Below are 27,989 nucleotides of genomic sequence, written 5' to 3'. Positions count from 1 at the left end.
AAAATCCGAATCGGGCCCTAGGGCTCCAAATTAGGGCAATTTAAATTCAGGAATAATGAGGGTCGCACATAAATCTATTATTATTGGATTATAACTCTTATTCCACCTTTTTCTTGGTACCGATTTAATCGGTAGCGATTGCCTTTAGTACCTGTTTCATTTTGACTGTTACAGAATCATTTTGCAGTTGCGCTGCAGACCAAGTAAAGGTGTATTATAATTAAAACGAGATTGTTGTTATGATACCTTTGCAACATTAAATCTATTAATTCTGGCAGTAAAGTTAAAGCTGCGTAAAATTCTAGTAAGTGGCATGGCACACTGCGTCCGATTCGCAGGTTGCTCCGAAATTTGAGCGAGACTACGCGCGTATTAATGCGTATCCCGCTCGCAAGACGTGCGAATCAGGCGCAGTGTGCCATGCCCCTAAAATGCACAATTAAGACAAATTGCCTCGCCGAAAAATGGGTCCATTTGCACTCTAAACATGTCCATTTTTGCCTCGAAACCTCACGGTAAGCACCTCTAGGAGCAAACCTTTACTGTACCTACCCATCTATATAAATGCGTATGTTCTGACTGACTGGAATCGACCACACGCCTCAGACGGCATCAAATGGCAACACGGTTCAGTTTTATTGAACCCTTTGCCAGGCTAAGGGATATATATTTCCCACCTACGGCACTTGTAACATGTGTTCTATTTTCGATAAGTAAGACGATTTTCGATTGTCAGTTTTGAAATGTCAGCCTGGTAAAGGGTTAAAATTTTGCTAAGGTGACTTAGTTTTAAGTTAAAGTACCTATAGCTTACCGTATATTTGGGGAATTAAATATAAAACTAATATCAACATTTAATCAACAAACTCTGACACGGTTAATTTTGAATTAACACAAACCATACTTCAGGATATTATATACCTATGTATAAACTTTGATATTATCCAGTCGCTTTTAACGGAATTTAAAAATTTTAATCCCAAAGTCGCTTTCCTAAAAACAAATAGTCCATGTGCCGATTCTAGTCGACATCATGTTAATCGTAAAATATAAATAATGTATCAACAAAAGGAACCCTAAAATTCAAAATGTAGGCGTTAGATAAGAGGCTCTCAACGCAATGTCGCCTCTTCTCCCAGATTGAGGTAAATGCGAGTGAAGTGACGTGACACGCCAAGGTTATTCACTGCCGATGACAGGAGCAATTGTCGGATGTGTACTTTAAAACAATCATTGTCACTTGTGGCATAGAGAAATATAGTTCGAATAGAGTGCTCAATCCATCATCAGTTTTGGTACCAAAACGACTATTATTATTGCAGTCGACATCTAGCATCGAGTAGCGGAATTCTCAGTACCGCTACTAGAATTCTCTAGTGACGCGACTCACGAAAATTGTATTGAACAACAATTTACAACTAATATTAAAAGCAGAAGGAGTTGAAAATAGAGTTCCGGTTTATCTGGTTATAATATTAGCTGAAAATGGACTTTTCGGTCGTCGGAAGATCTATTGCCAAGGAGCAGTACTGATAATTCCGCTACTCGATGCTAGATGTCGAGTACGAAAATAATAGTCGTTTTGGTACTAAAACTGATGTATTGTATGGAGTGAGCACTCTATGTACTTTTTTTCTATGCTTGTGGGAACCTGAAGAGTATTCGAAGCAAAGAAGGGCACAGTATAATTTCAAACCGCTTGAGTTTAGAGCACTCCAAGAGGCGAAGTACGGTAATTGCCTAGAATGTTATCTGACTATTTGCAATTCTTAGGCGAGAGAGAGACTGCCTGATGTTTGTACGGAACCCTCGGTGTGCGAGTTAAAATAATTATTTACTATGCAGAATACACTGTATCTTACCTCATTATTTATTTACCAAGAAAACATGGCTACTCGATGTAAAATTACTTAAGTTGAACTTACAAGTTAATTAACAAACCGCCGCAAGGGTGAAGATTCTCCACATAAGTTCCCCAAATTAACTGGTTGGAACTATACGAAATTGGGGGTCAGACTTAAATGAATGGAAAATGATCACCTTGGCAATTTTTTACAGTAAGTTACAAAGTTTTATGAGTTAGGTACTTATTTAGAAAGTACAATAGCAGCATTATAATCGCGTGTCGCCGTCAATGCCCGAAGTATTTTTCTACAACCCGAATGTCATTCTAAGAGCTCACGGACTGTATTGGAAGTTAAAAGGACACTATCACGAGTGACTATGAGACTATCATTGTTAGATATATCATATCTAGTGACGTATTCGTACTCGTAGTAGCGCCAATGGAGCTCATTAGTATTGTCCGATAAAACTTAGTGTACTGTAACCCATTGGGCTACTTTCTATTATTTATTTTTAGAAACCTCGGTATCCAAAATGAACCTAAAAGGAACATTTTAGATCCCTTGGTCACGGAACCAAAAATGTACCTTCCCCAAATATATATATAAACCCCACTTTATAAATACATATAATAAACCCCCCCTTAATAATTACCCCTATAATTTGGCCTTGTCGTGATCGTCTAGCTAGCAGTTAGGACCCCCTCGAAGTGAACCGCGGAAACCTAGATTCTTTAATGAGTAAAGCTAAATTTTGGACTCTGTTTTTTTTTATTATTACCTAGTTCTTAAAATAGAGATTTTATTACTGAGAATGTTTTTTTTTATTATGTTATTAAAGAAAATTTTCAGGAATATTTTATTAAGTTATTGTCGCAGCATATTCAACGTGTTCTAAGGTAAAATATGAATGGTATTGCTAAAAATATTAGAATGGTATGGTAATGCAGTATATTAAATATTGAGAAAGTAATATATTCTTGATAAAAATGAGTTTAAAAAAAAATTTGTTGGTAAAAACCTGCCACACCTATTAAGCCTCCGGGATAACATGTAAGTAGCATTCCTGGGATAAGCCCATTTACACCCTAACTTTTCAAGATTATAATTAACTACCAGCTTCTTGCAAAGATGCTACTCACACGTTCGATGCAGGATTGGGGGCTCCTAGTCCAGTCAACAAGGTTAGTCGGAACACCTACCCTAACTTGTTAGCCAGACGGGCTTTTACCAACACTTCGTAAGATAAGCGCACCTAGATGATGATGAAAAGAAGTGTCAAAGTATCCATCAGTCATCAAAATTACTAATCTTTTTTACATTCAAAAGCTAAGGATACGAATCCTTTCATCCCATTTCCCAGAACTAAGAGTATAAACAGTAAATCTGATTTTTAGAGGTATAAACGAAGTACTAAGTTTATTTGTTAAAAATTAAACTTTATAAGACTAAGAATATCAAGACCAGTAGATATATTTAGCTCGAAACATCCTCTGGATTACTTCTGCCTGCCAAAGGGTCCCTAAAACAATCCTTTCTTCGATTTTCTATCTCAGAAAAGTCTGTGTTCCTAAACCCAGCTTGATATTAAAGAATTTGTTTTGTAAATACCTTAGAAACCTGATTACAATACCCAGTACTTCATTTCTACTCCAGAAGACCAGAATTGTGATAGATAAAATTGAAATATTACCTTTTTACCCAGATCAATTAAAATATTAGGAGATTTTGACGATTACCACCACCTTACCGCATGACTTAAAATAATGATACCATATATGAAGTCCTTAAAAGGAGAAATATATACCAACCTAACAGAAACCCCATATTTATAGTGTGTGATTCTACCCTATACCTAAACGTAGGCCCTAATCTAGTATATTCAAAGCATAGTTCGTTCTTACAATCGACCTAATGCTTTGTAATATACACAAGTGTTGTCCCTACGAGAAGCTGTAATCGTTCGGCAGGCGAAACCGATAAGGCAACCTACAGGCCGGTGTTTTTGACCCCCCTTCCTACGCCCGCGGGCTAAGAGGTAGGAAGTAGGCCGCCCTATTCCGTGTATATAATCGCTCGATACCCTTAGCACACACCCGCACCAATCACAAGAGAAACTCTGCCACGACCTAAACTGTGAGATATGATATCAATCACGACAGAGTCCCGCCCTGCAACCAGCACAAGCACGTACCAATGCACCGAAATAGATAAATATATTTAAGCGGGGACCTAGCCTCAATTACTGCCGACTTCAGTGGGCCCAGATTACTCCGGATGACGCACACGTGACGTCCCCACATCCATCTAAACAGCTGGACTTTGAGACCAGTGAGATGCTCATCCCTTGTGCAAGTATAAAAGGGAATGCCAAGCTCTCTCACACTTGGAGCAAAAGACTCCTAACCATCCAATCCTTTGACACCGTTAGGCGGAGTGAATGCTTAGCTGGACAAACTGTCAGTCCAAACAATGATCTGGCTTTAAAAATAGCAAAAAGACTCTAGGAAGGTATGAGAATATCTAAGTTTACTTTTACAAAAAGAACCCCACGCAATTAAAACAAAACCATGAAATTCCCTTAAACACTGCCATTCTGAATCCACGCTTTGTAACGGTATTGTACCCCCAAAGCTGAACCCAGAAACACAGTACCCACAGAAAACTTCACGATAAAACCCACACACAAGAAAGCAAAGAAACTCCGCCATAGTCCTAACTTAATTCCACAAAGATAGATATTATCTTCGTACAATCAAGCACAGACACACAATCTCCAAGCTTAAATTTACTAGGATAATTCCAGGTAAACCCAAACACAGAAAAAGTAGCAGAGAAACTTCACCCACCAGCGTTATGTACGCCCTAAGCCAGAGTCACTGTTAGCCAAAGATTAGAGAATGAATAAGTCCGTAAGCAAGGCCCGCTCAGCCTTATATAATATCCAAATGGCGACAAACGTTTCAACGCTTCAAGAAGAAGAGTCATATATCCCCGTTTGTTTACTATTCGAAAGTGCTTATTCCCTGCATATTAATACTCATAATCGTTTAATGTTAGCAAGGTGGAGGCTATCAATGCAGTCATAAAAATAGCGACATGATCCTCTTAGAAGTAAAGATCTTAAATCCTTATTTGTTTACTAAGTCATATGTCCCACTCATTAAGGCTCATAATCTGCCGAACCCAACGGAACCATACCCGAACAATACGATCATAAAACTGGCGACAGAATTCGAAATTCAAATATTTAAATCCTATTTTGTTTACATAAGCCTTATGTCCTACACTTTAACGTTCATAATCTATTAATGCTGATGAAGCTATTTTTCAACGATACCTACGCACACTAAAGCAACCAAAAGTATGTTTGAGTTAACATCTTTCCCTTTATGATTCCAAATATTGCGTCCGTACTGAGGTATTTCATGTTTATTTTTATAATAATGTATTAAACATATAATAGAAGTTAATTATTTAATAATTGTAACCTTTTATCTACCTCACGCTTTTTGAATTTTGCGGTTTAAAAAGATATCAGAACGTCACCGCGCCTATACCTGTCAAAGTCAATGTAAACAACCTTACAATATTTGTTTTCCTAAGCAAATTCTTGTTATTATTTTGTTTTTACTAAGTTAATTAGCAATTAATTTAATCGTGGATACATATGATAAAGACTAGACTATGAAATCAAGTGCTTCGAGTTACCATCGTTTAGATCTTTCAATGAAAATCAAGAACGTAAACCCACAACCGGCAAGGAAGCTCCCGGAAGCTTTCCTTTACCGCTAAAATGTAAGTTTTATATTGATAAATGATCTTAATATTACGTAATAGGCATATGGCCAGTTACAGTACCTACCCTAATGGCTCCTTTACACGATGCGCCAACGTCGGCCATATTGCAAGCTCATTCTACCGCATAGCTGCGTCCCTTGGATTGGCCGACGTTGGCGCATCGTATAGAGGAGCCATAAAATACAATCAAACAATGGTGTTATTATGAGTAATTCAATTTTGTTTCACTGTGGGTTGAAAAAGTAATCTGATATGCTCGTAGTCGAATTAGTACCAAACATAATATACCTATAACTGATATTGTATAGTCTCAAATCTAGGTTATAACGGGGAATGCTAGGTTATAACGGGGAATGTTTCACAGTCAGAAACAAACCCTCATTACGCGAGATGAAACTGATATTAAACTTGTACTATAAGTAATAAGGGCAAGACAATAAAACCTTTTTTTTTTGGGTGCGTAGTAAGAAATTTTAAATGAAATATTCTGTGCTGTTGAATACATTGAAAAACTTGCAACGTTTTATCAGTAAAGTATGCCTTATCCCGTATATAGTAAAGCTACTCTTTTAGTGCCTACTGCGAACATAAATTGCAGACCACGGGACAGTTCGAAGTTGATAGTTCGCAATGAGGGCAGCTTAGCTTTACTGTGTTCGATACTACTGCGAAGTTTAAGCCGAAAGTTGGACCCATTCGGGTAAATACGGCTGCTTTCGACAGATGATAGAGATAACAACTACCTATTAAACCACAAAATCGATGAAGACGGTACACGTTTCGGATAAAAGATTGTTTGTGTATTTGTTTGTACACACGAATAAATGTTCCCTTAAATCATCAATACGTTTTATGGTCTCGGTTTTCTGTCAGATCGGTTAAACCAGCGGGCATCGATCCAATTTTCGACCCCCGGCGTATAAGAGGTATTATAAATTTAACATTATGCATGTGTGTATCTGTGTGTGATGTCGTAACTCCCAAACGGATGAACTGATTTGAGTGCCTTTTTCGGAAAAGTGATAGGTACGTCAGTCACTTGCAATAATATGTTACTCTTCGAAGGCCGCAAAAATATGTGACACGCTCTTATGGCTCGACAAATAAAATCGTATCAGCTATTTTGCGGGATTCGTTGTGTAACATACTATTACTGTGACTGTACTGTAAAGGGATACGACCTAGCAGAGAGGATGTGGAAGATGATTAAACAACAATTGATAGTATTTTGATATATCTATTCTTTTCTCACAGGAAATTTAAAGTAATTGAGGAATTTCTCAATTAAGTTTTTTAAAAATAAAAATGGTATGTACTGTAAGAATTGCATCTAGATTCCATAATACAGTTTGCCACATTTAAACATTAAACAAAGTTTAAAAGTCGGTGTCAGCTTACCGACAGCACGGACCAATGATTCGCATAAAACTTAGGCCATTTCTACTAAATACGTGTCTCTATCTGGACAACCTAATATTCCATCTGTCCAATATCTTTGTCCAATGTGTATGGCATCTCACATTTTGCTTAATGAGAGAGTGAGACGCAATGACATTGGACAAAGAAATGGGACAGGTAGAATACCACCCTAAGATACCGTACGACATGGTATTGTTTGTTTACATTATTTTAAGATCCTAATGGAATAGAGTACTTGGGCATTTTTACTTAAAAGTGTACCATTTACTTTTTTTCGAAAATCTATTAACTTTTGGGTTACCTATTTCTACTCAGAATCACTAGAACTATCGATTTAAAAAGAAGAAAAAAGTGTCCCCAAAAATGTCAGTTTTGTGACGCATTTTCACAAACATTTTGTATGGACCGTCACAAAACTGACACCCAAAATTTGTATGAAACCCTAGGGAGTTTTTTTTCTTTGTCTCATTCAATAGTACTCGTGATTCTGCTGATTCTGAGTCTAAATAACCCAAAAGTTGATTATTTTTCGAAAAAAAGTAAATGGGACCATTTTCTCTGAAAACCCCCACCTATAAATATCAGATTCTTTGGCTTCTCAACCAACTCCTGATCTGTTCACATGGTAATCCATCGTAACAGTGTCAGAGGAGGGGTAATGCACGTAATCTGTTAACGCCACCGCCACAAGTCACGAAGGGCGACGACCGACCTTACAAACTTGAAGGTTTCATGTGCGGCCATGTTTAAAAACTTTCCATAGAACTTGTCAAAGTGTGATCATCGTTGTAATTAAGGCGTGGGTATAAAAAGTTATTTAAATGATTTTTACGAAAACGTTTGGTGGCTGAAGTGTGCTCTGAGATTAATGCCCCGTGGATTCAGGGGCTTCTCACACTCTTATTGAGCGAAATGGCTGTGCGTACTCGAGATCGCAGGGATCATGTTTTTGGACCTATTCGAAAGCTTCATCAATATCAAGTGATTACCGGCGGGTGCGGAGCGCCGCACACTCAGAATAATTAATAAGATAATATTGCTATAAATATTTGTCCAAGCTTGTAGACACGATGCCAACTGTACTGAATAGGTATTAAGGTACACTAAAAAGCAGCTTTTAATTAAAAGTTTACATGCAACAGAGGAACGGAATGAATCTGCTCCCCAAAACAAAAGCACACCGTTAATAGCATAAAACGCCCAAATTGCGCTGAAAAGTGTAGGTATTTTAATATTCTTGCGGCAGTTCGAGTCAAGCTGTGCATCCGTAGTTGGAAGGCAATGCTATACATTTGCAGATATGACACATCTCGATTGTCCTTGTGGTTTAAACGTGTTACATTTAATCCTAGATTCGAATTCCTTCAATGAACTCTTCATTGAAGGAATACATATTGGGGAAACTCTCTCTCTTTCTCATTTTTTCAGAGAGAGTCAGACTGCTTAGACTTGGTGGCAAAAACAACTACCTTTTTTGTTCCCGACAACTACCTACGTTGTCGTAGCCATCGCCTCCTAGATAATGGAACCTTTCACACGACTGCACACCAGTACTCTCCAATTGTCCGTTCCCGGACACTCCTTAATATTTTTTTATCTTTTGCACCTGACTGCGACTTGTTTGCCGACCAAAGTCATAAACTTTTTAAAGATTTTTTACGTTTTTGCGAATCAAACATGCAATTAATCGCTTTATTATTACTTACTTAATTTTACTACTTAATTTTACAGTGCATTGGTGTTAGCTGTAATGCTGTAAAATTTGATTTCAATAAATATCAAATATCAAATATCAAATTTTATTTATTCCGGCTGCATCCTCCACTATTGATTCGGAGTCCAGGGTCTCTTACTTCTTATCCACTGGTTCGCACGGTCTTCGGCATCCTCTTTAGTAAGACCAAAAAAGGGGCTACAGATTACCAGTTCGCCGGACGATATCAGCCTATCAGTTAAACGCAAAAGATGACACTTCCGAACAACTGGCAGGCTGATATCGCCCGGCAAACTGGTAATCTGTGGGCCCCTTAATACGCATGTCATCCCTCGCAACGTCCAGCCAGTATAAGAATTCCCCTATTTCCAGATTCAGGAAACTGATCTTCAGTTATGGGTAACATCAAATTCTGGCAATAAGGTAGTCAAGTAGGCTCCATAAGAATGCAACCTATAAATATAATAACATACAAGACGTCTCAAATAAAGTATAATAAAACATCTAAAATTTACTCCAATATGTTTTTATGTAAGCACAGTGTTCCAGCAATTTTATAGAACTTTCTTCATTCTTCTTAAATTATCTCTTGAATGCAAAGTGAAACGAAACTTCGTCCGTCATTTCAGATTTTTCGCAATAGTTTGAACACAATACTGTGTCTTGTATATATTATGCAAATTGGGTCTAGTGTGCCGGGGTTTGCTTTGCAACTTTTTTACTGGCAGCAAAAAAAATAGCCGAATGTATTTTTCTTTATCTATTCGTAAAAATTCTAACAAACCCATATTCAAAGAGGTTGTGTTGTTTTATCACTGTCTACGGCCAACTTGGAGATCAGCCCCACGTCATCCTAATATTGCATAGTCAGTGTTTTTTATGATATAGGTGGCGAACGATTAGACAAATCGCCTGATGGTAAGTGATTACCGTCGGTTATGGACACCCACAACACCAGAGGGGTTGCCGGCCTTTTTCAATAGTACAGTCACTTGCAATAATATATTACATAACGAAGGCCGCAAAAATATCTGACACGATCTTATTTGTAGAGCCATAAGAGCGTGTCACATATTTTTGCGGCCTTCGAGGAGTAACATACCATTACAGGTGACTGTAGCTATAACAAATTTGAGGCCAACCAAACATCAGGAAGTAGTTCTAATTAGTTTCCTAGATTTAACTTATTTAACATACACATGCTTACTAACACACGAATAACTCCTTCTAACTTAAACGATAAGTTTAATAAAAGCTAAGTGAAATGGAGCTAGGAAAACAAAGAAAGTCGAAAGAAGGTTTTTGAAATTCCCTTAATGCCACTACCACAACTGATACGAATCTAATTACTTTATCCGTCGTCAGTGCGGAAAAATATGTCACCCGACTTATAAAATGAAAAGGCCGGTATTTTCAGCAAAGTAATAAGCCCATAAATAACAATTTTCTATACAAAACAGTGACCCGTCTGCGAAAATAGGTTCTCGCGCTACGCGTCGGGTGTCACTCTCGGCAACCCGCGCGTACCGACAGCAAAATAAAACCTATAAATAAATTGCCATTCAACGGGAAAGTCGAGCTTTGGAAAAAGTAAATAAAAAATACGAGTATTGCCCTACATTTTGCTGGACTATAGCAAAGCCAAAAAGAAGGGTTATGTTAGCAGTTTTGTGTTTCACCGATTTTGATGAGTATGATTTCATTATAGACCCAATAGATATTATGATGCTCTGAGTTACACGTAAAACTAACAAATCTAAGGGAAATTAAGCCTATGCTCTCAGTCCAAAAACTGTTACTGAAAAATCCTCGGTCTCATTGTCTAGAAAAATGTAACGCAGGATACGTAGAAAAGGAACAGTCCGACAAGATGGATTAGAAGCTTATGGACCGACTAAAGGCCTAGCTAAAACGACAATCGTCCATCGACAAACACCAAACGAAGCCACAGAATAAGTAATAGTACTAGGTACAGAAGACTCACTCTCTAACAAAACGCGTCTGTTACGATCAGCACAGATATGGCCGCTAGATGGCGACAGCGCCACGCGCGGCTTATGGCCTTCCCCTAAATTGGGGCCGAACGGATGTACTTTTAGCTACCTGTAGCAAAGCGACGAAATCGCGGGAGTGAGCCACGCCTGACGAAGCGAAGAAATGTATTGGAATGGCAGATGCTACAAAAAGTCACGTGACATTTCCATGCATTATATAAGTTTGGATTAGCGTTTTTCTATTAAAGATTGTCATTATGGGTAGGCAGATCCATAATACCCTCGAGGCTAACAAGGCCGCGGACGTGTATGTCGCCGAGCATATTTAGTGGTACTGTGTACAATGGACTCATCATACTCAAAAATATGTCCCATAGCTCTTATATCGGCAAATTAAGAACTATGGGACATGTTTTTGAGTAAGTTATATGCACCCATTTTTTTACACTTGACTGTACCTATGTCATTTCAGTTAGGACATTGCCTATTGAGCCGTTAAGCGTCCGAGTAAGTGTGCTGGGATCGACTCTTGATCCATTTAATTAAAAAAGCGATGAATCTACATGATAAACAATCAAACTTATCAGTTCTAATTCTGCAAAAAACTTTGGAGCCTCGTGTTATTTCTTTGGCACTATCTATTTCATAGGAAAATGTGTCAGTAGCAGACAATTTTAATCCAACCAAATAATATTTATTAGGTACAGCTGATGGCTGTACTTGTCATAAGTTTAAAGTGTAAGGTAAAAGTAAAATGCTATAAGTCACATAATAAATAAGCATTCTTTCATTCCAGGTAAGTTCTAGCCCGATGCGACATCGTAATCACACGTCAGGTACGAAGCGTGTGACGTCACGAATGTGACATCGCAAGATTGATCACCAGGCGAATGCAGGTTGCCTGCAGCCAGAAAGGTCGTAAGTGACGATAATTTCTGATGCAATTAGTGGTGAGAAGTACATAATTATTCATGTTATGATTCCTATATGTTGATGTTACTATTTACATACTTAGAAGGAGACGTAATTAGATGGTCATAAGAAAATAATAGTTTTTTATTTAATCGTATGGCAAGATTCGAGTCGCTTAGAGTATTAGAAAGTAATAAAGAATTAAAGAACTATATCCAATGTCTTGGCCCATAGGGCTGCGTCTTCACTAGGAGCGAGCAAGTCTTCATGGTTTTACCAATAAACTTTCTCTTAGGGCAGTCGACTGTTATGTGGTGGATAGTCTGCTTTGGAGCTCCGCAGTCACACTCTGGCGAGTCTCGCCACCCGCACTTGAACATATAATCGGCACAGCGTCCATGCTCAGTTCGAAGTCGGTTGATCTGGCACCATTCCTTTCTGGGAGCCGAAAAACATCCTGGCTTTTTTGTAGGGTCGAAGTTCGATAGGGACTGTCTAGGCGGATCTGACATCCAGGTTTTCTCCATTCTTCATTTATATTAAACCCACATTCCCGCAGGGTTTTTGCTGTTTCGTATGGTGGGTTCCGAGATTTCGGGCGGTGCTTTGGTGGGTGTAGGAACTCTTGATAGACGGGTAGGTTTGGGTGCTGGGTGTTGTTATATTATCAGTTGTGCCCGCGCCCGCGACTATGTCCGCGAAGCGTCACTAGAAATTTAACTGACAAGCCAGCCAATGAAAAAAGGTTAAATAAGGTTTCAAAATTCGAAACGATTTTAATTGCGAAGCTGACAACAGACAGACAAACAAAACATTGTAGAGTAGTCGATAATCGACTCTAATTTCTTTGGACATAGGTACATTATGCATCCATCTCCGAAAATTTTAATCCGATTATTAAAATCCCGAAATGTTCATTGACTGAACTGGTTTTTTGTCAAAACCATTGAATTTTTAGAAGGGTCACCAATCTAACACGACCTAACCCAAAGGCTTCTACGGGCTGCCATTTTCAAAAGTTTGGAAAATTTATATAGCAACAGAAATAACTAAATCAAAACAAGTGATATGGCGACAAGAATGTGTTCAAACCTAAAATCACAACATTGAAACATAATGCCAACTTACAGAGTAATTTTGTAAGGAAAGTCAACTTACACAGTAACCACTTTACACCTCACGACAAACAAAGGACCCTTTAAGACCGGAGCCCCACTGCTGCGCACGCTATGTACACAACCCACGTTCCTATACAAAATTTCGTGGGCTTGCCCACGGTTTGTATTAAAACGTGGGCCGTGGATGTAGCGTGCGCAGCAGTGGGGCTCCGGCCTAACTCAATGTACTTAACGACTTAATAATACAAATAAAAAATGCAATAAAATGGCATGTTTTTGCAAACGCTCCATCGAGGGCGGGCCGCCCAGCGGCAGTGAGACGCCGCGAAGCGCGCTAGATGCACGTCCGCTTACTAGCGCTAGCGGTACTAGCACTCGTAGCGTACTAGCACGTAGTACGTTCTAGTACTTAATAGCTGATGTAGTGTAGTTCGTGTTTTTAAATGAATAGTGACGTGTTTATATTGTAATTATATTTGACAATAGTAAAACCTGTTAGGACACCGTCAGCTGTTGTGATGGTTATAAACATGGGTGTTAAGCTGAGATTAAATTGACTGAAAATAACGACAAAAATACTTTAAAATGTCACAGTAATTAAGTGTGTAGTTGTTGTAATTAACCTCAATGTCAGTGTTAGTGAGAACTGTAAATTAAATAAAAATTGAAAAGATAAATCCAAAGGGTTTGTAATCTGATGTGTTAAAATATTAATACTAGTTTTCATTACTAAGATATGACATCTTTTAAGTGCAAATTAAGGGTATCTCTAATTCCTTAACGATAACTTATAAGTTTTTATTTTTGACGACCTAATAATAATTCAATTCAAATTGAAACTAGAGATATGCTATTTAACTCATGAATCATGATCGTTTACGAATCTCTAGCAACACTTCATACATTATAAATTAAGTAAAAAATATAAAATTGTCATATTATCCCTAGCGGATCTGAAAGTTGTACCTTGCGAAAAAATTATAAACTGTATGGATAAAAACGTTCCAATTATCAAATTTGCTCACAAAATTTCACGAGAATCGGTTGAGAAAATGCGACCCATGGAGAAGAATAGGCGGACTACCGGACAGACATACGAAAACATTTTTTCCGAAGCTGAAACGGAGACGCTTCGCTCAGTCAACAGCCTACTCTTCAAATGAGTTAATGTTGTAAATAGAACGTAATTTGATTGAATATTACATACTAGTTCAACGCAGGTCTGAAAAATTTGATAATGCAAACCATGATTGCAAGCATTATAGCATTAGTTCGCCTTTGTACCTTTATTTCTGTAAATATTATGTAAACCTGTGTTGTGTACAATAAAGTGATTACTACTACTACTACTACTACTATTATATAAATATGAAACACACAATAAAATTATTTTAAATTTCAATAGAAATGCTACATATCTTAAAATTGGTTGAAAACGAAAACAGAAACGCAAAACAGAAAGGGTTTAAGAAATAAGTGAAACAAAACGCGAACGTTCAAAGAAACATGGCGGACGGGTCGCGAAGAGAAGTCTTCCGCTTTTAGAGTTCTTTTGTTTCTGCGATCTACTCTTTACGAGATTTTATTTAATTTCCCGTTTAGTGCATATATCTGTTGTGATTTTTTTTTAATTTCCCGTTTAGTGCATAGGTCTGTTGTGATTTTTGGGTCACTGCATGATTTCCAAATAGACAACCTTGTACTAAGGCAAGAATGTGTACCTACACAATTACACATTCATGCCTTAATAGGTTTTATTCTTGCAAAATCCATTTTTTATAGAAGCTTTTATCGCTGACCGTACTTAAATACTTATCTTGTTATTGAGGCGGTTCTGGCGAGCCCTTCAACGTAGTTTCGTTGTTTTATCACAGGCACCTATGGTTACATTTGGTTTCATCACCAGTACGGATATGATGGTCGTTTTTTGTCTACGTGACAGCGTGATAAAACGGTATCCGTCACCCGCGGAGTTAAAAAGTGACAGTTATTTTATCACGTGGATAAAGCGATCCATAATACGACTGCTCATCAGCTCAATTATGTCTATTGTAGCGTCATCGATCTTTCATAAATACTTAAGGCAAAATTCAACTCCATTGGATAGCGACGATAACGGCAGAAAAATAGTACATACATGTACATACAAGCATGCTTCTTATTTGACCCAATTTATAGTCGTATTATAAGTCGACGTAAGACAATCGTTATGTAAATTAATGATTATTTCATGTAACTTTAATTACCTAAGTCAGAATGACTAGAATCATCTCATTACAAAAAAAAACAAAGAGGTTTACAAATACATAATAAAGAAATTAACACTCTCAATTTATATTATTTACTTCAGAGACGAGTCACATTTATTATTACGATTTAGAAATTGCTTGCTATCGATAACACCTGAATCACTGTACGTTTTTACCCCCGAAAAACCGGTAAAAACGGTACGGGACCCGCTCGTTTTAAACCCGTGGCACTTAAGAGTTGTCAGTCTTTTCAAAACGCGGCGCTAAGAGGATGATAACAGTCTTTGGGATGGTAATGAAAAGGGGGCTGTTCACGTCACGCGCTGAATGGGAGTGGCTTTACGGCCGACGAGCTCGCCACGATGACGAGGCGGGTAAGGCACAAAAGGGTTCCAATTAATTCACTGATTTTTCGAATAAGCACCGGGTGTCCGTCACGTTGATGTAGGGCGTGAATGCCGGTCACTACAAAATTACGTAACGGCCTTGGGTTGTTTCTTAGAAGCATGTAACCGGCTATACAAAATATGTCAGTCGATTAATAACAATTGGAGTGTTACAAAAGGGAGCTATAGGTGCTTCTTTTCCAATTTAATGATGATTGGTTTTTAATGTAAGTACCTAAACTACTTACAGTTTTATGTGTGAATGTCACCACACCTGCTTTAAAAAAAATTAAGCAGGGAATATTTTCGATATTACTACCCTAAATACTTCGACTATTAACGACGAAACTCACAATTTAACGGTTAAATAATTTTATTTATTATCAAATTCTTGTCTGACCTTTTCGAGTTTTTGATAAGAAAATTATATTAGGTCGACCTGTGTGTAACTATGTAATGGAATCTAAGGTAACTAATTTAACCATCTTCCAAGGATCGTAGCGTCATGAAAATTAGCAGCTGTATGTAGTTCTGATGACAATACAATAATATGGTACTGTCGAACTGATCTGATGATGGAGACAGGAGGTGGCCATAGGATCTCTGTGATGAAACAACGCAACCTAATTATGTTAGGGGTTTATAGAATTGTCTCGATGAGTATTAGTTGTCTGTCGTAAGAAAAGTACAGTCAGCGATAAAAGCTTGTACCAAAAATTTAATTTTTGCCAAAATCTTATTCTGGTTCCATTTCGTATAAACCGCGTGTTGCCCGTAAAGAATAGAGCAGTTTTCATTCCTTAAATTACGTAGGTACTACTTATCATGTACTGATTTATAAGGCGGTATAGATATAGACATTAAAGCTTTTGAAGATGGAGGTTGTCATCCGGATGAAGTCCGAAATAACTTGGCCTATTTTGCCTAATTATTTAATAGTAGGCATGGGCGCTTTTTAGTTTAGGTAGGTATATATAGATTTGTATATCATCTTTTATGATTGTACAATGATATACAAAATGACTGGAAATAGTTACAGTACATGCTCTCTCTTCTCTGAAAATGTTGAAGTTAAAAATAATACTCTGGCTAATATTATTTTACTATGCTAAAATACAAATATTCCCTATCAAAACCAGTATTTTAAAATAATACATAAAACCCGCTCTTCATAAGCGCAACATAAACAAATTCATAAGTGTTAAAATAAACATATTATGAAGAGTTTAAAATCTACGACACGTGGTTATTCTCAATGAGGAGAAACAAACATAAATTATCGGCTTCGATTTTGGTTAGGAAAGAAATGTTTTCATCGTAAATCTTAAAGTCCGAGTTTACCGTTCGCGCTTCGAACAGCAAATAAACTTGATTTTCGGACGAAAAGATTCCGATTCACAGTTGAACAGGTTTTAGGGTACTTATCATCGTCAACTAGGAACTCTTATGGGAGATATGGCCTCGACAATTTTCGACATGTCCAACAGTCTGACGCTTGAAATATTTATGCTTAAATATCGTTATTTAAGAACGACAGGACTCTGCACTGAGAAATGTAATTAGCTACTTAAATAGATATCTGGCCCGCGACGGAAACAGCCTCGACAGCCATTGTGCGTTTTGCATTCATTTTTTCATCATACTTTTGCGTAACATTTTCCAATTACAATCATCTTGGATGAATGTTATTTATCATCTTTCACATAGCCACTGTTGTTTTTTTCTATTAAAAACCTTGCAAACCCTTTAGATTTCAAAAGTAAAATGACGATATAGCGAAAACCAAAAACAATGACGATATAGCGAAAACCAAAAACAAAATGGCGTCCTCAAACGGCAAAGACTCTAAAATGACGGCGTCAATAGACAGCTTAAAGCTGTCAAGTAAAAACACCTCAGTGTGCTCGTCGAAGCATGCATCGTCGGAGTCCGTGCTGTCCAGGAGAGACAAGGACAGCATACAGATGCAGGAGTGTAAGAAGAAGCTGTTGAATGAGCAGATTATCATAAGGGATGAGAATGTGGTGCTGAGGTCGCCCGCGCAGAAGAAGATTGTCATGCCACCTACTGTCAACCCTGAGGTAAGTTTAGACTAGATGAACGACGGTTTTCCACTTAGGTATTTGTTTTACAAGGGGGAAAAGTTGTTGTTTAACTCCTTGTGCTAATATTGATACCAGCGCAAGCGAAAGAATCCATATAAAAAGTTAGATTCTAAAAGTGTAATCTTGAGCGTTGCGAGCGTTTTAAAGATGAGGGTTAAACAATCTTTTTTAGGGTTAAACAACGGAGAGAAACACACTCTGATTCTTTTATATCAGGTCAAAAAATATTGTCTCTATTTTTCTTCCTCAATATTTAACTCTAGATCACGTTAAGTACGTCTTTTTACCCGGCTTCAAGACAACAAAGACCGAATTATATTTTTTATACATAAATCTACATGGTTACAGTTATTGCATGGATATAGTTTAATACATAATGCGGCCAATCGGCCATATAAAGGGGCCCACTGATTAACAGTCCGCCGGACGGTATCGGCCTGTCAGTTAGAACAAAATTTTGACAGTTCCGAACAACTGACAGGCCGATACCGGCCGGCGGACTGTTAATCAGTGGGCCCCTTTAGATTATATCTTCAAGGTCTCGCTGCAAACCGTACTCAATACTAATGGCGCGCGTCTCGATAATGCGGGATAATCTCATTTATTGGCCGGTTTATTACTTCGCTAATAAAATGTTATATAGTATTCTAAAAGAATTTCAATTGAATGCTGAGGCAGCAAAATCGTTCCACGCCCTGGAGGTTGGTTCTAATATAATAATTTGTTTAGTTTTGCACTGGTTTTAATACGACTTTGACCAACCTTTACCTTTTAGGGTTCCGTACCCAAAGGGTAAAAACGGGACCCTATTACTAAGACTCCGTCGCGCTCTCCGTCTGTCCGTCTGTCCGTCTGTCCGTCTGTCGTTCTGTCTGTCTGTCTGTCTGTCTGTCTGTTTGTCTGTTTGTCTGTCCGTCCGTCCGTCCGTCTGTCTGTCTGTCACCAGGCTGTATCTCATGAACCGTGATAGCTAGACAGTTGAAATTTTCTAAGATGAAGTATTTCTATGGCCGCTATAACAACAAATACTAAACACAGAATATAATAAATATTTAAGTGGGGTTCCCACATAACAAACGTGATTTTTTTTGCCATTTTTTGCGTAATGGTAATACGGAACCCTTCGTGCCGGTTTTTAGGGTTCCGTACCCAAAGGGTAAAACGGGACCCTATTACTAAGACTCCGCTGTCCTGTCCTTCCGTCCGTCCGTCCGTCCGTCTGTCACCAGGCTGTATCTCACGAACCGTGATAGCTAGACAGTTGAAATTTTCACAGATGATGTATTTCTGTTGCCGCTATAACAACAAATACTAAAAACAGAATAAAATAAAGATTTAAGTGGGGCTCCCATACAACAAACGTGATTTTTGACCGAAGTTAAACAACGTCGGGCGGGGTCAGTACTTGGATGGGTGACCGTTATTTTTGCCGTTTTTTGCATTATGGTACGGAACCATTCGTGCGCGAGTCCGACTCGCACTTGCCCGGTTTTTTATTTTACTTCATTTCGCATGCACCAATCAGCGAGAGCTATCTTCAAGATTGTATCATATATTTGTAATAAAATCAAAATCATAACAAACGATTATATCAGAATTGGGCTCCTGTAAGTAAGTAGGTAGGTATTCATAGTGCCATGTTTCAGAGTAATTCCAAAAACTCCACCAAACTTTGAAAATACAGTTCTGCTGATTAAATAAGGTTTTTACTTGAATCCAAAGAGGTTTTTACGTTGTAAACTTTCAAAGCAGTTGATTAATTACTAACAGAAAAACTCTTAATAAGTGAACCTTAAGGGCTCGATTCGGGAAATTAATTAGAGATTAACTAGATACGATATAGTACAGATATGTGACGTTCCACGGCAAAAGGTACCTTATGGCGGCTGGCGACGCGATTCGGGAAATGAATTAGAGATTCACTAGATATGAAATAGTAAAGATATGTGACGTTCCACGGAAAAAGGTACCTTATGGCGGCTGGCGCTTACGTCGCATAGCGCCGCAATAATATTGGAGCGGCGTTAATAATAGCACAAGCGCCAACCGCCATAAGGTACCTTTACCCGTGGGACGTCACATATGTTTACTATATATATCGTATCTAGTTAATTTCTAATTCATTTCCCGAATCGCGCCGTATGTCTATGGAATAAGGTTTACGTAATGTAATTAACAGTGTAGGCGATGATATACATTAATAATTAAATAAAAGATATAACTTCTACTTGCTGTACCTAAATTACCGACAAATTTTAAGAACGCAATTCAATTACAAACTTGTACATGATTTCTTTATTACTATATTTAGTGACCTTAAAAATAAAAACGGATATTTTTTTACGTCGTAGATGGCCGTAATTGCTACGGCGTAGGCCCGCGTAGCGCGTAGCGATTGAGAATGCTAGATGTTTAAGCCGACTACCAGGCTGACTGACTAACAGGCCGCCAGACGATATCGGCCTGTCAGTTAGAACAAAAATTTGACAGCTCCGAACAACTGACCGGCCGATATCGTCCGGCGGACTGTTAGTCAGTGGTCGGCTTTAGTTTTTTAAGCCAATTCGAACGTATACTGTCATCAGAGGGCCTACCGCGAACCAGCAAGTTCGACGTGTTGCCTTTCTGTCGCACTTGTAAATTCGTACGTAAGTGTGACAGGGAGGCAACACGTCGAACGTGGTTCGCGGTAGGCCTTCTGAATTATATTAGTTATCGTGTGTCTCGTCCGCTGCAATACATGTACCATCACGCTCCGCGATTGTTATGCCATTTAGGGCCCTAGCTAAATTGGTTGTTCAATACTTTCGCTATGGAATGTCCAATTTAGCTAGAACCCTAATTCCCGTGTGGTGACTGTACGTACGAGCGAAACGCACGATAATTGAATGACATGATTTAGCTGTCAGTGTACATTCGAATTGGCCTGTCAGTATTTATAACCCATGTACGAACATTGTAGATAATTTGAAATTGTCTTTTTCTACTCGTCGACTGTAATTCTTGAATTAAGATTTCGTATACCAAACTGCAATTGGGTACTTTTAATGTATGGGCTCCCCACTCAACTATAATATTAATTTCTTGATTCGTAGAAAAAGTATTGTATACAACATAGTGATATAATCAAGCTTTTCAATCTCGAACCTCACTTAGGCAACTCAGCAAGCTACGTTGCCTAAACATGGTACTCGACTGAAAAAATCTCTATTATATCACGATTGTATAAAATACTATTTTGCAACAATTTAAAACACCATTACAATTAAAGGCCTTTATAGAACATTTTCCCTTGGGTTTTTTGCATAATAAATTAATAATATAACCTGCAAAACAAAGGGAGTAACAAATGCGTCAGACGGGGCACCGCAATAAATCCCTTGTTTTAATAAAACGTCGTCTGAATGACATTACTCGGTCCTACATACCCGTCACACGGACCCTCTCAGCTGGGAGAACAGTGGCTAGTTTAACTACAGTAAGTCAACAATTTAAATTTTTAGAAGACATTAGATTAATGGATGGCTCGCGTTAGACCGGGCCGGGGCTGGACCGGAGCTTTAGGCGCTTCGTTTTCTATGGAAAGCACCACGTGATCACCGATCGGCCGTCATATAAAATGACGTGTCGAACGCCTCGGCCCGGACACGGCCCGGTCTAGCGTGAGTCACCCTTTTAGCTGGAGATTCACCCCCTTATTCATAAAACTTTACGGGCCTGATTTTATTAAATTATGTTTTATCCCTTTCTTACAAATACATAAGTCAATGACTGATAAAGACAAACGATTCATAGCTAATTCAGGCCACTAACGCGTTTATGAATAACGCCATTCGATTTTATTCAATATTTAGTTCATGATGTGATGTGATCTGTAGATTACATTAGTATGTTAAGCTACAATTTTTTTTTACTATAATACCTACTCTCTTTTTTAAATTTCTAGGAAAAGGCTTCGTGATAGTTTATAATCTATAAGAAGAATATCTGCAGACCAGAATTAATCACCACTAGTACCAATACCACTACTTTTCGCGCGAAAAGTCCTACGCTTCTTGTTCTCCTAAATATCGAATCTTGCTAATCGATATTAAAAAAAAACTGTTATGAATAGTAGATAGCTATTAGAATAGGGCAGAGAGGCGTTCTCTTGTGTTGTGTCAGAAGCTAAAATCCGTTTTGGGTTCACTGGCTCAGTGACCATGAGCTAAGTAAGTAAAATAGCGATTTGACAGTTCCAGCTAAAAGTTTAGATAAAACACATACTTTCGTACTGTTTCAAATCACCCGCCTACGCCCAAGGGGCCGAAGATGGGCCAAGTATATATATAACGGATCGGACCACCGATCTTGATGATAAATACGAGAATACCTGCAGGCTATTCGAGCTCTTACCCAGCTATTCCAGATGATGAAGATTTTTGATAAATGTAGAAGATGACATGTATGTATATACCTACTGAATATTTCAAAGGAAACTTAGTATAACTTCGTGCGTGCAATCAATTAAACGTACTGGTGCTCGACGCGGTCCCAGTACATGTCATCTTGAAACTTAAGTCATTGTCAATAGGGATGACAGCAAGGTGTGATCTATTGGGCATTAGCATGTCGAGCACTAGTACGTTTACCTTAATTACATTTCTGATAGTGTTAAGATTGGAACTGAATACTTAAGAAGTTTCTGGCAGTGTATCGTCATTATAGAGACCGTGCGCGTTGGAGGGTCTGCCATCTTGTGGCCTGAATGGGAAACATAAACATGTACAATGCCGAAGCAAGTGCTACCATCTACCGTTATCATACGTTTTCTTGGGCATAGTAGGATCTGAAATAGAAATAGAAATATCGTTTATTTGCCAGAAATGTGGTACATAAATTAGATGGTAACATTCATCTTAAATCGAACATCACATCTCGCCGAGAGTGTAGGCATGCAAATTTTACTTACAATCCTGCCTGCCTGTAGTTGTGTGTTATCGGAAGCATAAACTTCACATTTACGCCTCGCGCCAAAAATCTGATGGCTCCTTTGCTGCCCCCTATAGTTCGTGCACGCTCTTTATTAGGTTCCGTTGCTATTACTCCGTTAAGGGGCCCACTGATTAACAGTCCGCCGGACGGTATCGGCCTGTCAGTTGTTCGGAACTGTCAAAATTTTGTTCTAACTGACAGGCAGATACCGTCCGGCGGACTGTTAATCAGTGGGCCGCTTTACAGAGCTCCTATACAGGTCGCAATTCTCAACTAATTTTCGTGACATTTTGTGAGCAATGGTAATTTTTTTTTATTGTGGTTCAGTTTTTGAAAATCTTTCTAAATGGCCATACTTGTTCAGTTATACGTTATGCTCGTGAGGCCTACATCTCATAGAGCCACTAATCATAATTATCAATTGCAATAAGCGCACGCGAAAGTAGTTATATTAAATCTAATGTATAAATGTTGACTGGACTACATTAACGGGTCAGTGAGTAGGACAAATAGGCACTTCAATACATTTCGACCTGGGAGCGTATCTTGAAATATAGGCCCGAGGCCGGTCAATACAATACAGTACTTACTAATACAGAGGGTGTTAGAACTTGTAGAACTCTCATTCAAGAACTTGCAAAATTTATCTTTGACCTTTAGTAGAATTTACTATCAATAATTACCGGCATCTCAAAACGCCTTTCTGATGTCTATCAAGACAGGCTTTATTAGACTTGCCTGCAGAAATAAAGCATTTTCGACCTACTAACTGTAATTTATTAAAATAAATTAAACATACAACCCAACTGGATACTCTAGAATAGAGGTAGATAATTGATTTTAAAATAAATTTCAGTGATAGGTAGCAACAAATTATACCCATATTTCTATACTTTAAACGTTCTTGATTTATGTTCCACAATTTGTCCTTTATAGCCACAAAACTTAGCCTAATCACGTCTAGATTCTGACAATTCAATATGAACCTCGATCATTAAGATCCATTTAGTAGTTTACAATAATCAAGGCGATAAAGGATATATCCCAGACATATACTGTCAAAAACAAAACACAGTTTACACTGTACGCTAAAGAGCTACATTTCGTTAAAGCGTCTTTATCAAATGAACTGCCAAACGCAGATGAATTCCAACTTTCAATGAACCGCAGTGAAATTTTCCATTACGATTAGACGCGCCTTGCTAATGAAAGAAGTTAAAACAACAGCTGCAACATTAATGTTCAAGATATTTCATCTAATCCAGATTACATGAGGCGCGTTTAAACTACAATCCAAGTAACTTGTAAAAGTGTAGTGAAGAATGTTCAAATTTAAGTTTCGAAACTTTGTGCCCACAAGCGGCCGTATATCAAAACCAGCGGAGAAACTCACAGCAGGAGAAAAATGTTGGTGAAAAGATTTTAGAGACTCGGTTGGGATTACTTACGCTCCTGACTCCTGAGCCCGACATGAGGTCTCCGTGTCCGGCCTTACGTAAACTATAAAGGGGCCCACTGATTAACAGTCCGCCGGACGGTATCGGCCTGTCAGTTGTTCGGAACTGTCAAAATTTTGTTCTAACTGACAAGCCGATACCGTCCGGCGGACTGTTAATCAGTGGACCCCTAAACGAAAGTGATAGTAACAGTTACATATTTCAGGGTTTCATCTTATAATTGAGCGATAAAAATCTAAAATGTAAAATGTCATCATCAAATCATGTCACGTCTTTCGTTAATCTTCTTCTTCTTCCTCGATTCCTCATGACTGAGGGTCGCGACTACATGAGGCCGTTTTTTTTGTGCACCAAGGCTCTCCATTCTGCACGATTTTACGCCTTCCTAATAATAGGCGCGTGTGTAGATCCCTGGCAGGCCTTCTTTACAGTGTCCATCCAGAGGGTTGGTGGATGTCCACTACCCCGTCCATCCACCATGCCAACCATAATGCGCTTTTGAAAGTTGTCCGGCTCCCGTCTGGCCACGTGTCCAAAGTAGTTAAGGATCCGCTGGAGGCAAATTACTGATAAACGGCACTGGATTTTCAATTCCGTCAGGATAATAATTCTTGCAATATCTCCCTCATTACTCAATCTAGACACGCGGTAGCGTGTCCAGCCAGGTTCAAAGAAAAAAGAACTGGCGACGCAGCAACCGTGTGTAATATTACACGAACCATTTCGAGCTACTTTTGACCGCTTCACAACTTGAAACCTACTTAACCTACACACATGAAATTTGGCACATGTATTCAAGCCTCTTAGCTTGGCCAAAATACAAAATTTCATAAACGTAGCTCAAACAGTTATTGATATATTAACGTTTAAAAACCGGCATTTTTGTGACTGACTGACATATAGATCATGAACCTAATCCACTTCCAGATGACCTAGAAACTTGAAATTTGGCATCAAGGTAAACTATTAGGCAGATATAGAGGGAAAAATCTGAAAACTGGAAATGATTGATATTTCGATGAAAAAATAATAATTAATACTTATAGACCAAAAACCTAACCCACTTCTAGATCACTTCGAAAATTGATATTTGGCATCAATATACAGGAAAAAATCTGAAAACTGGAAATTATTGATATTTCGATGGAAAAAAATTAATACATATAGACCAAAAACCTAACCCACTTCTAGATCACTTAGAAACTTGATATTTGGCATGAAGGTAGAAGACTATTACGCGTATACAAAAGAAAAAATCTGAAAACTGCAACTTTTTGACAATTAACCGCGCATTAGCGAGGGTCTCCTTTTCAGCTTAGGCAAACTGCTTTCATGGTGAATACTATAGTTTGAGCCGACAAAAGAATTGAGATCTATATGGCTGACAAGTTCTGTGCTCTGTAGAAAATCCTGAAATTCAGCTTAACTTGGACATTAGCGGCGCATTTCATCATCCGCCGATTGTTTACTCTCCTCTCATCAACCAGCGATCCGCACAAATGGCTGCTACAGAACAAAACAGAGAGTTCACACTTACATCATTGTAGTTTACCCTTACCCGTCTCATTCACTTGGATATTCATGAGAAACCTTACCTACCTCATTAGCTTGCATTATGAGAAATGTCAGGTACAGATATCTCGTCCGCTCTCCTAGAATAAAATCAAATCAAATCAAATCAAAGCATTTATTTTCAGGCTACTAAGGCCCATAGATACATACCTTACAAACTAACATATATATACAATTATAAAAAACCTATACAGGTCAACCCATGTATAACTATTCTCCTGACTTTTTCTCGGAGGCTTGAAATTGAAATTGAATTTATTTCAGGCACAAATCCCACATAGTTCAGTTAGTACAAAAAATATTATTTAACTAGGTACCTATATCTACGAGTATGTTAGTGTAAAATTGGCCTTTTACAGTCGACGTCACAGATATGTTTACATTTTTCGCCTTATTACAAAGTAGTAAGGTGCAAAAGTGTAAACGTATCTTTGACGTCGACTGTACGTACATGCAAAGAAAGTAATAGTTAAAATCCCTTCTAGCCTAAACAGTAAACACATTTGGAATTTTCAAATGACGGCGTGGTAAATGTTTACGCATTCACCAGCGTAATGGAGGGAGAAAGATATTGGATAATTTTTCAGAGTGAATTATTTGCACATGTATTCTGGACACACCGTCTATCTTCGCGCCGCTAAGCTGTGGCCATTAAAATGGCTGTCACTGCGGATTAAGCCGTAATAAGTTTGGATTTAAAGGCGGGGACAGTATAAAACTGGCCAAGACAGTATAATACGGCTGAAGGGCGGAGTATCTTGATACTTGATAATAACTTTTTGATGAAGGTTAGATGGGGGGCCGAAATGTCAATGATAGAATCGATTTTCTTTTTAGTGAACTTTACATTTTGATAATTTGCTTTGGCCCATTGTGCGCTACGTGAGTTGTACACCTCGCGATTCAGCCCTTTTGAAAAAAAAGTGAATCTACAATGAAGTTCTGTATAGAACCTGCTCACTAAATTTCGCTAGAATTGGTTGAGGAATGTGTCCTGTAGAGGAGAACAGCCAAAGCATTTTGCCTCAGCTGAAATGGAGAAATTTGCCCTCGCTCGGTCGATCAAAGAAAGTAACTTGAGCTGCGTACCATTAAGGAATCAATGTCTAACTAAAAGCAATTTGACATCAGTGAATGTATTACATTCTTTTTTTTTCCAAGTTATTGGTAAACAGGATAAAGGTGACGTTTTGATGGCAACTGCAGCTTCATTACTGTTGCGACCTTGACGTGGGCACGTCACTGTCAATTTCCTAGGTAAAATGAGTCACAGATTGAACGTTCAAATCGCGGCAGTAATGCTGCTACGTTCGGCTACGTGCGGCTAAATTCTGGAAATACAAAGACATTTTAAAATCAAGTCTGCCAATGAAGCTGAAAAAAAGAGTACTCGATACCTGTCTGCTGCCTAGCTTGACATATGCGTGCCAGTCTTGGATATACAACCAACAAGCGCGGAATAAAATACAACGCTGCCAACGTGCCATGGAAAGATCCATACTTAATATAAAATTAATCCAAAGAAAGAGGAGCAAAGACATAAGGCAAATAACTGGTGTAATCGACGCATTATCATTTGCGCAAAAATTTAAGTGGAAATGGTGTGGCCATACAGCACGAATGCATAAAGACAGGTGGGCAAAAATAACCACCCAATGGCGGGGCCCTGCGGGGACAAGGAATAGAGGGAAGGCTAAAGAAAAATGGCTCGACGAAATCGTGGCTACAGCCGGGCAAGACTGGTCACAGAAGGCAAAGGACAGGAAAAACTGGCTGAGTCTGGAGGAGGCCTTCACCCGAAGAGGGGTCTCTACAAAATAATAATATATATTTTTTTTAACTATCAAATCATTTTTTTAAACTTTTTATGTACCATGTAGAGAATCAATAAAGGCTTTTTATTTTTATTTATTTATTTAATGCGGCTACGAAGGTCACTCATTTTATCAAGGGAATTGACAGTGAAAGCACCCGCGTCAACACGACAGCCAACAGGAATGCAGCTGCAGGCTGCAGTTGCTATCCGAATATTACCTTAAGACTTGCCTATTTTTCGTAGGTTTCTACTTTTAAATCCTCCATACGAAAGCCGCCAGCCGCAGGCCCCGTAGACAAAATGCTAATCGCTAAAGCTCCGTACCGAACGAAACGCAACTGTCACTGTCACACTAATATGGAAGAGAGACACAAAGCGATTCGATGGCGAAGCGCAAGCGATCGTCACCTTGGCTAGGCCGCCTGTATGACAACCGCCTAAATATTCCAAACACACTGAAAGTATTCCAACAAAAACATTACGAAACGCACACCTGATTCTTTTATTCCCGATTCCCAATAGTATTAAACCCCCGACGGTTTTAAAAGGGCTCAACTCCCTTCTCCAATTATGTCGCTTAAGCTGTTTTGCGATTCCCATTTTATGCCAGTTTCCAATGTTTACGCCG

General features: G+C 38.5%; 1 protein-coding gene and 1 long non-coding RNA gene across 4 annotated transcripts in view; one reads left to right on the top strand and one right to left on the bottom strand.

Annotated features, from left to right (window-relative positions):
• The window catches only part of LOC134800535 (inactive dipeptidyl peptidase 10), a 460,887-nt gene that overhangs the window by 279,760 nt on the left and 153,138 nt on the right, over positions 1 to 27,989 (top strand). Inside the window, exons 1-2 of one of the 3 annotated variants that reach the window (XM_063773015.1) lie at positions 13,131 to 13,487; positions 17,241 to 17,518. The exons of the other annotated variants lie outside the window; for them this stretch is intronic. Of the exons in view, the coding sequence (XP_063629085.1) occupies positions 17,258 to 17,518 (261 nt within the window). The 5' untranslated portion in view covers positions 13,131 to 13,487; positions 17,241 to 17,257. Of the gene's footprint in view, positions 1 to 13,130; positions 13,488 to 17,240; positions 17,519 to 27,989 lie in introns of those variants that run through there. 3 annotated transcript variants of the gene reach the window in all.
• Positions 15,826 to 27,989, bottom strand: part of LOC134800592 (uncharacterized) — a 165,365-nt gene continuing 153,201 nt past the window's right edge. The window contains exon 3 of the long non-coding RNA XR_010145549.1: positions 15,826 to 15,837. This is a non-coding gene — a long non-coding RNA (uncharacterized LOC134800592). The remainder of the gene's footprint in view (positions 15,838 to 27,989) is intronic.

The sequence above is a fragment of the Cydia splendana genome, chromosome 20 (assembly GCF_910591565.1).
Source record: "Cydia splendana chromosome 20, ilCydSple1.2, whole genome shotgun sequence".
NCBI lineage: Eukaryota > Metazoa > Arthropoda > Insecta > Lepidoptera > Tortricidae > Cydia > Cydia splendana.
The sequence above is the reverse complement of the archived record's forward strand: the minus strand, read 5'-3'. Positions and strand labels throughout refer to the sequence as shown.